This window comes from Emys orbicularis, chromosome 1 (assembly GCF_028017835.1).
Source record: "Emys orbicularis isolate rEmyOrb1 chromosome 1, rEmyOrb1.hap1, whole genome shotgun sequence".
Classification (NCBI taxonomy): Eukaryota; Metazoa; Chordata; order Testudines; family Emydidae; genus Emys; species Emys orbicularis.
In genome coordinates, this window is record NC_088683.1 from 121059369 (window position 1) to 121071457 (window position 12089).

Genomic DNA, 12089 nt, shown 5'->3' on the forward strand with positions numbered 1-12089 from the left:
CCATATTTTTCTTCATTAAAGCCATGTTATTACCATACTTAAATTTGTAATGTCACTTATTTAATATTGTATAACTTTTCATTTGTGTAGTGCATGTGTGCAGCAGCCTGATAGCCACAACTTTCTTCCTTTCTGAGAGGTAATAAAGGCATTATTTATCAAATAATGTGGCTTCAAGAGAAATAGCTTTTGACAAAACAGTCTTCTTGCTGTTATAGTCTGCCAAATAAATTCTAAGTGAACCAAAACGTGAATTTCATGGCATGGGGATGAGGATTTTAAAATGTTTTCTGTACTTCTGGTGTTCAGACTTGCAGCCCTTAAAATACCAGAATGGCTCCTTGAAAAGAAATAATGATATTGTAGCTTTATCATACTTGTTAAGATTGAAAGGAAATTTAAAAAGCTACCTCTGTGAGTGCAGTTAAGCATTCAAGTGGATTTATAAAAGTTAAAATAAGTCAAACATAGTATGATTCCTTGTTTTCTTTCCATATTTTAAAGTAGTAGTAACTGTCAGATGTAATTTATAGTAAAACTATCTGACCCTACTTTAAAATAGACTTTACAAAAGTAATACTTCATTGCAGTGGAGGACTGGAAATAGACAATGCCAAGATTTTAAATGAATAGTCTAAAATTAGACTCCTAAATCCATATTTAAGCACCTTCCTAATTTTCAGAACAGTTGAGCATCCAATAGTTCATTGGAAGCTACTTAGGTGTTCACCTTTTTTCAAAAATCAGGCAACTGCCTGGTGGCTTCCTCTAGCATCAATTGGAGCTATTGTGTTCTCAACATTTCTGAAAAAATCAGGTACAATTCCAGTTAGTTGGAATTTAGCTTTTCAAACTATCACATCTTGAAGTTTGTGTTGAAAAGTACATAGTTGCTTTTTAATCTAATTTTTAAATTGGTCTTTACCTAATAGCTTAAAATACTATCCAAATTCTATATGATGTATCAAAATCTTGTAGCCCTGACCCCTGCTCTCTTGCAGTGGCCTATCGAAGTGAGATTTTGCAGTTTCTGGTGCTGGAACAAAGGATGGGGGCCAAAACAGCCATCATAAATAAAAAGGTTTTGGGTGTGAGACCATATTCTTACAAACTTTGAAAAATGTGTGCATAGGGAAGGTAAATAAGGTCTAACAAATTTTAAATTTGTATGCTGTGACATTCCCCTCTGGTGTTATCTGGACCGGTGATCTATTAGGTCACTCCAATCCTTCACTCTGGGAGCCAGCCTTACCCTGCTCTGCTGTGAGAACCCCCACTCCTGGGCTGTTCACGCACAGCCTCTGGCATGTAAGCTGCTCCTTGGATTGTGCAACTGAATGACACTAGCCAATATCTTCAGTCCCAGACACAACCCTAGGAACCTCCCTCTTGCAGTGTCCAGTTATGCCCACTGGATGCTGCAAGCTTTTATGAGTTTGTCAATTTAACAAAGAAATTGATATGTACTAGGCTTTTTATCCCAAGGGAGGTCTCTGACACGCTTTAACCAAATGCACTGCTTTAGGTAGAATAAACAGACTTATTAACTATGGAAGATAGATTTTAAATGATTATAAGTCAAAACATAAGTCAGATTTGGTCAAATGAAATAAAAGCAAAATGCATTCTAAGCTTCTCTTAACACTTTCAGTGCCCTTACAAACTTAGATGCTTCTCATCATGGGCTGGCTGATTGTCCTTTAGCCAGGCTCTCCCCTTTGATCAGCACATCAGTCGCTTGGTGTGGTGGCTGTAGATGTCGGTGGAAGAGAGAGAGCGAGCCTGGCAAATGTCTCTTCCTTTTATCATGTTCTTTCTTCCCTCTTGGCTTTGCTCCCTGCCCCCCCTTCAGAGTCAGGTGAGCATTACCTCATCGCAGTCCCAAAGTGGCCAAAGGAAGGGGGGTGACTCACTGGAGAGTCCAACAGATCCTTTTGTTGCTGCCTAGGCCAGCGTTCTTTGTTCCTGTGAGACTGGGTTTGTCCCATACCTGCCCTGATGAGGTGTGAACTATCTCTCTGCTCTTGGAGAGTTTTTGCTTGGGCTTATTTTAAGGCATGAGGATACATTTTCAGCCCATAACTATGTACATGAAATTATAACCTATAACCTTACTATAACATTACTGTAACAACAATGCTCAGCGCTTCATGAGCCTTCCGGAGACCCCTGACATGACAAACTGCATTGGATACCACACAATTATTTTACAAGGATGAACATGGGGGTGCTGGGTGTTCCCCGGTGGTACAGAGCGCCACATACACAAACTGAAAATAGATTTTATCAGAAAGGGAAACAATTAGCTGTGATTTATTATGAGGAAGAGAAAGTATGTTGCTGAAGCTAGATTTTTTTGTGGGCTGTTTATACTGAAGACTAAAGTCTGGAGAATTCCAGGAGCTGGGTTAGCTGTGAGTAATGGCTTATTTTTCTTTTATTCAAGGCTGTAAATAAAAAATGCATTTCACAGCTGTGAAAAGAAAGGCCACACACTATTTTTATGTGAAAAAATGTCATGTTATAGCTCTAGTGGTTTAACTGAAACTACCCAAGCCCTATACAGTACCTTTTTTTCCAAAAGAAGCGTAAGATGGTGTTGCGCTTACCAAAACACTTGAACCAATTTAAACAGGCACCAGCCAGTATTCCCTACCAGCCGACAACAATTCAGGGGTTTCAGAGTAGCAGCTGTGTTAGTCTGTATCTGCAAAAAGAAGAGGAGTACTTGTGGCACCTTAGAGATTAACAAATTCGTTGAGGGAGCTGGTCAGTATCCCCTGGATGGAGAGTGCGAGGTATAATTGTGCTGGGGCAGTGGCTTATGTCCCCTGAGGCATACACAGCAAAGTGTGATTGTGCATGTGGGGAAGATGCAGTGGTTGCTTTCAATGCCGACAGCAACGCACGAGTGCATAATGGAGGAGGGGAAGGAGCTAACGACGGGCTGTCCCCGCCTGCAGACAGCAATATAAGGGGGTGGGGTATTACTGGGGAGCGCGAGTTCCCCAGACTCTCCTTCCGGGCAGAAGGGTCTGATTTGAGTTTGGGGGGAAGGCGCAGCTGGCTAACGCACCCAAGCCCCTCCCAGCCTGGGTGGGGGAACGAATGAACAGCCTAGCCCGGGATCCGTGTTTCCTGCCCGCCGCGTGAGGGGAGGAAGCGAAGGGCTCAGCAGGGGCGTACCCAGGAAGTACCGCACTCAACCCTGCTGCTTTGGCCCGAGGGCAGCGCGGGGCGTGAGCGGGGGGCCTGCTGCTGGTGCTGATCATGTCGGCTAGAAACCCGGGCACAGAGCTGGGTAAGGGACAGCAGCTGATCTTCCCCACTGAGCAGCCTGCACGTGTAATGGAGGGGTGGGGGCGTGCAGCAGACACACGGAGAGAGTCAAGACATTGTCCAGCGTTCAGGTGCCTAGGGGACAGCACTGACTCCTGCCCAGTGGAGGTGAAGCTGTCAACAGCCCACTGGGGCGCTAAGGATCTTACCCACCCCAAACCCTGCCTGAGCCTTCAGGGAAGGGATGTGTGTGCAGAAGTAATAATGGGACTCCCAAGTTTTGTTGTTGCTGGTAGATCTGTGCCTCCTGGACAGCAGAGAGGTTAGCATGGGCCAGCTGTGACCCAACAACATGACATACGGACCCCTCCAGAACAGTTAGAATCAAGGTGGGAACATATCAATTTCCACAAAACTTTCATCAGGAAGGACAGAGAAAGAGAGGCTCTCTCTAGCTGGGTGGCTAGGGTACTGGGCTGGGGTATGTCTTACACGCTCCCAGTTTCACTTCTGTGAAACCATTTGAAAGTTTTTCTTTTTGTTCCAAAGCTCGAAAGTTGTTGTGCTATGGAATTGTCATCTTGGGGTTGTCTATCTGTTTGCACTATTACTTGCTAACTTTTTATATGATGAATTATCCTGCTGGTGCACTGTCTGAGAGGAGATCACAGTTTTAAAGGAGTTTTTGTATTATGTAAAATTGTTGAGTAGCTTTTATGAGCATATTTCAGCCTATGGCATCATTCAAGGTTTTGATGATTAAATATTTGGAATTTGCTCTTTGAACTTAGTGATTAGTCGTCTGTGCCACACGGTATTTTTCTGTTTTCACAATGGTTGACTTTACTTTTATGAACTGCTTTCTTCTGAAATGGATTATTTTCTTGGTTAAACAAATGTGGGGTCTTGGCCCAAAATTTGCTGTCCATAAACATTTGTGAGAACAAAAGTCCAAGGGTGCAACTGCTCACAAAGCAGTATGAAGGGGCTGATTCCAACCCTGGTTTATAATCCCGGGATGTGTTTATAAAACAGATTTTCACACTATTTCAGTAGTGACCATCCCAAAATGTCAAATATCCTGAGTCAGGGCCCCCAACATCATGAGATTGGCTTAAAAAATCATAAGCCATAAAAATATGGGTTATTCTTATTTTCCTTGTTCTTTAGCCTTTAGGCTAATCGTGGGTCACATTGTCAAGCTTTTTTCCATAACCATGAGGACTGGAAATATATTTTGTTGTTAAATGAATGCGGAGATTCACTTGAATCATCTATCTCCAGAACCCGAGGCTTTAAGTAATACCCCAGTAGGGCAAGATTTAGAAAAACATTTCAGGAGTTGTCACCACTGCTGTTCCAAGCAGCTTTAGACAAATGCCAACAGTGCCATAAAAACAAGGCAGGACTCCCTACCCTGATTGTTTTGTGACTCTAGGGTTCTGACTGAATCAATGTTTTCTCTGTTCCTTTCACCATCCTTATTGGGTGGTGAGAGAATGGGATGTTTTTCTATGCATTGCATCCTCGTGTGTGAATCAAGGGATTCACCTTTCTCTGTACATTCCTTTTTCTTTCCTGGAGTGAAAGCGATTATTTTCCCCGCCTGGACTGATTCTGAGTTTCCCACAAGATTACTGGTAACAAAATTTTTGTTGCCCTCCATTACATTATCTTTAACCAAAAGGACATCTTTTATTTCCATCTCTTTGAAATGTTGCATTTCCTACAAGCAAGCTGCTGAATTACTGTGATCTAGTGCAGCAGCTCTCAACCTTTCCAGACTACTGTACCCCTTTCAGGAGTTTGATTTGTCTTGTGTACCCACAAGGTGCACCTCACTTAAAAACTACTTGCTTACAAAGTCAGACATAAAAATATAAAAGTGTCACAGCACACTATTACTGAAAAATTGCTTACTTTCTCATTTTTACCACATAATTATAAAATAAATCAGTTGGAATATAAATATTGTACTTACACTTCAGTGTATAGTATATAAAGCAGTATAAAAAAGTCATTGTATGAAATTTTAGTTTGTACTGAATTTGCTAGTGCATTTTATGTAGCCTATTGCAAAACTAGGCAAATATCTAGATGAGTTGATGTACCCTGTGGCAGGGCCGGCGAGTTATATGGGCCCATGGTGCCCGTGCTCCAGGAATATTCAGGGCCCGGGGGCACGGCTTCACCAATGTTCGGGGCCAAGTCTCTCCCCCATCCCTGCCTGCCGCCCCCATGCGCCTCCCCTGGAGCGTCTCCTGGCCCTGCCTGCTGCCCCCAGGCAATTTAAAAGGGCCCGGGGGCCCCCGGCCACCACCACTGGCAGCACAGTGAAGCTAAGGCGGCTTTCTGCCCACCCTCACTCCGCGCCACTCCCGGAAGCGGCCGGCACATCCCTGTGGCCCTGGGAGGGGGGTTTGTCTCTGCGTGCTGCCCCTGCCCCAAGCGCCGACTCCACATCTCCCATTGGCAGGGAAATGAGGCCAAAGGGAGCCGCAGGGGCAGTGCCTGCGGGCAGTGGCACACAGAGATCCCCCGGCCCCCCCGCCTAGGAGCTGCTGCCTGAGGTAACCACCGCACCCCTCACCCTCTCTCGCACCCCAATCCCGTGCCCCAGCCCAGAGCCTGCACCCCTCCCGCACCCAAACTCCCTCCCAGAGCCCGCACCCAAACTCCCTCCTAGAGCCTTAGGCAGGTGGCGGGGGGCAGGACTTGGACCCGTTCTAGGCACCACCAAAAATTATACAAACCTGCTGCCCCTGCCCCCTGGAAGATCTCTGTGTACTCACAGGAGTACGCGTATCCCTGGTGTATGATCTGGGGTAACTTGAAGTGACAGGGACACTAAAGAGTCATTCTCCTATCTGAAAGGCATCTTTTTGCTGGCATATGTATGATAATATTCAGTGTGTGACTCTCACCATCATACTGGAGGGTATGTGCAAACCTTATTCATGCAGATTACATGTGTTTTTTTTAAACACTTACTTTAATGTTCACATCTTATATAGTGATCACCTATGTGGTTCACTGTGAAGTGTTTATGTAGAATCCTATAATATTACCAGGCAAAGCAGATTGTATCCCTCTCAGTAAATTGTCCTCAAATAGATCCACATATCTAAGTGAATATAATGGAGGTAGTATTGTCTGGTGGATAGGTTATGGGACTAACTCAGGGGCACCTCGTTTTTATTTCTGGCTGAGTTCATGAGTTGCTGCATGACCTTGGCCAAGTCACTTAACCGTTCTATACTTTGGTTTCTACCTTCTACAACAAAACTCCAAAATAATGATTTGTAAAGTACTTTGAAATCTACAGCAGAAAAGCACTACATAAATTTATTATTTCCACTCATTCTCTGTAATTCACATTCAAGTATGTTCAAAACATTTCTATAGCAAGTATTCCCTTCTGAAATTAATTGTTTTCCCCTCTCCAAAACAGCTCTCCTCCTTGACTTATTTTGAGTGCAAGATTATAGTATGGAAACCACTGTGGGATCCATCAGGATCAATGGTGCCATTTAAAATGTAAAATAATGTTAGGTTTTCCTGCCTGCGTATTGGAAGAATGTTTTAAATCCATTTCTTAAAGAATATTAATATTTCAGGTCTGGTTTTTTTTAGTTAAGTAAAACCTTCCTTATGCAGCGACATAGACTGTGTCCCAAATGTTAAAGTGCTTTAGTGTTGGGAATCAAATCTGAGACACCTAGGGCCAGATTTTCTTCTGTTGGATTTATGGGTGCTCAGCATTTCTAAAAAAACCGGGCCCAAGGTGTTCCAAATTGGGCACAAATAAAATAATAATAATTAAAAAAAAATCAAATGCTCTTTTTGAAAACTTTGCAGTGCTGCTGTTTTAAATATTTTTGGATTGCTTAGGTCCTGTATGTATTAATTCTTTAGATGTAAAATAAACTTCAAGCAGAAAGAGTCATTTAAAATAAAGTGCATTGTGTGGACAGAGCATGCAAACAAGCAGCTGAGGACACCAATGGATTCTCAAGAGGCAGTGATTTAACTGTCAATTACATATTTACACTGGGGAATGCAGAGAATGAATTTGGTCGGATCACCTGAAAGTTTTTCATATCAGAGTCAGAAGCATAAAATAAAGACACTTTGAACATTTACGTTTCTGCCATTTTCATGGCTTTGCTATGATGGCAGCTGCCCAAACCTTTTCTCCTAGATCCATGCAAAATGGGAGGGCTCAGCAGGTATTCTAAGGGCTTAGCTAGCTTGTGCTAATGTCTTTTCAATGGCAGTGCAAAGCATTTGCCTCATGCCTACCTGGCAGTGCTTGCTGCACACAGTCGTTAGATGGTGATTCAAGTTTTCTAGTAGACACCTAGTGGTCAAATATATTTACAAAGAATTTTAAAAGATTATTCCATTTGATTTCTTCCTTTCTCTTCTATTCTATGCAAAAACATGTCACGTGTACATCTAAAATGTCTTATAAGGTGCCAGGATTATAGCACGCCTATCTTTTCCATAAATGAAAGTGAGACTGTTGTCCTCAACTCATGCCATATGATATAATCACTCTTTGTTTACTGCAATTTTACATTCCTTATTTTCTGTAAAATAAAGTATAAAAAAAATCATTAATTCCATCTTCTTGCACCCTCCCCCACTGTCCCATAATATCAGAAGAAGATAGTTACTTGATTAAAACTAAGGGCAGGTGCAGTTAGAACAGATAAAAGGAAATACCACTTCGTACAGAATACAGTCAGCCTGTGAAATTTGCTTGCCACAAGACAGTCACGTACTGAAGGCAGAGTCTGAAAAGGGCTAGAGGATTTTACAATCCAACATTTTTAGCTATACATGCTGAGATTGGGGAATAAATCTCTTGTATTTATGTATAAACTGACTGTCACAGGCATCCAGGGAGGAAGGAATCTGCCCTCTCCCCTCCCACACTGCTTCTAAAGATGCCCTGACCAGGTGCTTAATCTGCGTGTTTTACCACTTTCCTCTCAAGCACCAGGTATAGACTACTGGAAACAGGATAGTGGATTTGATAGACCATTGGTCTGCTTTGGTGGGGCACAGGCTACATCTGTATCAGATGAATAAAATAGACTTTTGCTGGAAAGCATTCTCCCCGGAGGAGTGACTTTTGTAATGCATGCCTCTAGCATTCCCCTCTTGCCTCATTTGGTTTCACTATGGGGTTAGCAAACTGATATACAGACTTTCCACCAGGAAGTTTATCATAATTCTCCCAGAGGGATTTTCATGTGAGGTAGCCTCATCAGAGGAAGAAGGGACGCCTTGTAACAGAGGTTACAGACGGAAGATAAAAAGAAGGATGCTTAAAACCAGAGATGCAGCTAGTCTGTGTAGAGCAGGGGTGGTCAAACTACAGCCTGCGGGTTGGATCTGGCCCATCAGGGCTTTGGTCCGGCCCATGGGATTGCCACCCCCATGGCCCCGCAGGCACCGTGCTGCTCCCGGAAGCGGCCGGCACCACATCCCTGTGGCCCCTGGGGGAGGGAGTCAGAGGGCTCTGCACGCTGCCCTCACCTGTAGGCACCGCCCCCTGCAGTTCCTGTTGGCCAGGAACAGGAAACCGTGGCCAATGGGAGCTTTGGGGGAGGTACCCACAGGTGAGGGCAGCACGCGGAGCCCTCTGCCATCCCCCCCAGCCCCTCAGGAGCCGCAGGGACGTGATGCTGGCCACTTCCGGGAGCGGCACAGGGCCAGGGCAGACAGGGAGCCTGGCCTGGCTCCGGTGCACGCCGCTGCCACCCCAGAGTCGCTCCATGTAAGTGGTGCTGGGCTGGAGCCTGCACCCCGCACCCCTCCTGCATCCCAACCCCCTGCCCTGAGGCCCCTGCTGCACCCCTCCTGCACCCCAACCCCCTGGCCTGCACCCCTCCTGTACCCTGCACCCCTCCTGCATCCCAACCCCCTGCCCTGAGCCCCCTCGTGCACTCTGCACCCCCTCCTGCATCCCAACTCCTTGCCCTGAGTCCCTTCCTGCACACCACACCCCCTCCCGTACCCCTACATTCATGTTCCTGCATGCAATTTCCCCACCTAGATGTGGCCCTCAGGCCAAAAAGTTTGCCCATCCCTGGTGTAGAGCTTGACTTGCGTCTAGAAATAAACCTTCCCTTGTGAGCTTTAGTAAGTGAGAGCTCGGGCTCAACACCTTACAAAAATATGCCACTTATTTAGGTGCCTTACTTTTAGGCCATGTTTTCAAACTTAGGTGCCTAGTGATTAGCCCCAAGCAGATGGGGGTGGGGTGAGAGATCCTGCAGCAAATCAGTGGGAAAGTTATGACTAGAACCCAGGAAATGTGGCTACCAATCCTGCACTCTCATCATTATTACATCATTCTCTGCCTTTGCAAAACAGTAATCATTGTAATTCTGAGGTAGGGTGACCAGATGTCCTGATTTTATAGGGACAGTCTCGATTTTTGGGTCTTTTTCTTATACAGGCTCCTATTACCCCCCACCCCCATCCCGATTTTTCACACTTGCTCTCTGGTCACCCTATTCTGAGGACAAAGTTCATTCTTGGATATTAAACAAACAAACAAATAAAATCCTTCCCATTTTCCTCAGCCCAGAAATTTGAGAGTAGATGGAGGGATTTTTCCACCAGGAATATAATCTAGTTTATTTGAAAGGTATATATTTGTATAGTTGGCATTTCTGAGCCATTTACATGTGAAATCTAGCCTTTTGGAAAGTGGCATTTATATAATGCAGTGTGGCATCCTTGTTTGAGAGAGCATATTATTATTATTTATTATTATGTATTATTAATACCTAGCTTTTATATAGTGATTTTCATTAGTGGATGTGAAAGTGCTTTACAAAGGATGTAAATATCATTCTATTGGCTTAATTTTTAAATTGAAGATTTTTTGTGATTGGCCATTTGATTTAAATATTAAACATTAATGTTTTCTTGTGCTTATTAAACTAATATTAGAGCAGGGTAGAAACTGGCTTATGGTTTCTCATTCAGGACTTATTTCTTTGTCTTCCTTTGAAGCATTAAACATTAACCATTGCTTAAGACTGGATGCTCTATTTTATTATTATAAGAAGGGCTGGTAGCACTGCCTATTAAGGTTGCCTGAGGGGGCTGAACTGAGTGGGGTGGGAGCTGCTGGACTGATGGTGGAGGTTGCCGGGGGTGGGGCTGAACGGAGGGTGTTGAGGTCCGATGGAGTAGGGAGGCTGAACTGAGGGGAGGGATAGAATTTGGGGGAGGGGGCATTGAGGGACAGGTTTAATGCTGGGCAGATGGATGGGCAGATGTGGGGATGAGAGATCGTGAAGCAAGGGCCACAATACAGTTGGAAGAGTGGGCACCACTGATTGCCCGACACACTGGGGAGGGGCAGGGGGAGTTCAAAAGTCAAAGGACAGACTGTGCAAAAAAATTTTTGTTTAAAATTGTAATTTTTTTGGCCAAACTTTTGGGGGCCAACTCATGATTTTTGATTTCTTGAGATTCACAGTACTGTCTCTTGTGCTCTCAATGTGCCTTCTGTTGGCATCAAGGCAGCATGGTAGAGTAGGAGGATGCAACCTCACTGGAATGCAGATGGGGGAGGATGAAAAGCTGCAGGGTTGGGGACGGGGAAGGAGCTTGAGAGAGGATGGGAAAGGAGCTGTGGGCGGGGAGAAGGGGAGTTCAGAGCACAGGCAATCTTAATTTTGTCATTTCATAACTTTTAGGTGCTCAACTTTGCAACCTTGACATTTGTTTAATGTAATTTTATTTAGGTTTTCATACCTGTTTCCTGATTGCATTCTTTACATGTGTGTGTGCCTTTATAGTAACTCATGGTTCTCTATGCCTTGGGAGAAATGGGGGACTCCACATTGCCCAGGGTTATTCCAACACCTAGCACTGCTCTCCCCACCTCTAGGATAAAGAATGAAAATATTTGTAAAAATACTCTTAGGTTGAGTTGGTGGACAATTTTTAACTAGAGTTTTTGTTGAAAAATGGCCTTTGTTTTTTTCCAGAAACAGCTTCAACTGTGGTTTAGCTGAAAGCGTGGTGAAAAATTTCATGTAGTTCTGACTCTGTGCACGTTTCTCATGACATTTTTGTAAAAACCATTATCAACATTTTTCTGTTTACCAACCCTCCTCCCCCCCGCAACTAGGTTTTTAGGTAATGTGAAAAAAAAATCTGATAAATGTCCCTACCCCCCCTACCCCCACCAAAATAAAAAATAGGTCTGTTTTGAACCTGGCAAAACTGACAACTTAAAATTTTGTTGTGAGTTGTTTAAAATGTTTTTGACCAGCTCTAATTTTAGAATGGATCGATTTGACCCGTGGAAAGTAATTTGTGTGATTGTGTGTAATACAGGAGCTCTTGCAGATTCCTAACATGCCTGATAATAATTGGATTTGAGTAGGTGGATCTTTGCAACTATGCAGAGTCCCCTTGAGGTCAATGGGGTTGTCTATGCGTGCGAGGGTCACCTGCATGGATCCAGTTAGACTGCGGCCATGGAAGGACAGAGATGACTGCAGCCCTGCTGGAAGCCTAGCATGGGGAGCAAGGACCACTGTATTACCATGATGTGACAAGCAGGGCCCAGCCACCCGAACAAGAGAACAGAAGGTTTAACCCCCCCAAAATAAGCAGTTAAACCAACTGATTGCATACTATATTATTTTACTGTGACAATATATAGAGTAAGATCTTGTATGAAAGCTTGTAATACATAAAAACTTAATCATGAGATAGGATATGGTTATGAAGGGTGTGTGTATATGTGTGTGGTGTATATCTATCTTATC

At 44.0% G+C, this 12089-nt stretch overlaps 1 protein-coding gene across 1 annotated transcript in view; it reads left to right on the plus strand.

The window, feature by feature from the left end:
• Positions 1 to 3170: 3170 nt before the first annotated feature.
• The window catches only part of DERA (deoxyribose-phosphate aldolase), a 102608-nt gene continuing 93689 nt past the window's right edge, over positions 3171 to 12089 (plus strand). Inside the window, exon 1 of the mRNA XM_065406133.1 lies at positions 3171 to 3301. Coding sequence (XP_065262205.1) covers positions 3271 to 3301 — 31 coding nt within the window. The 5' untranslated portion in view covers positions 3171 to 3270. The remainder of the gene's footprint in view (positions 3302 to 12089) is intronic.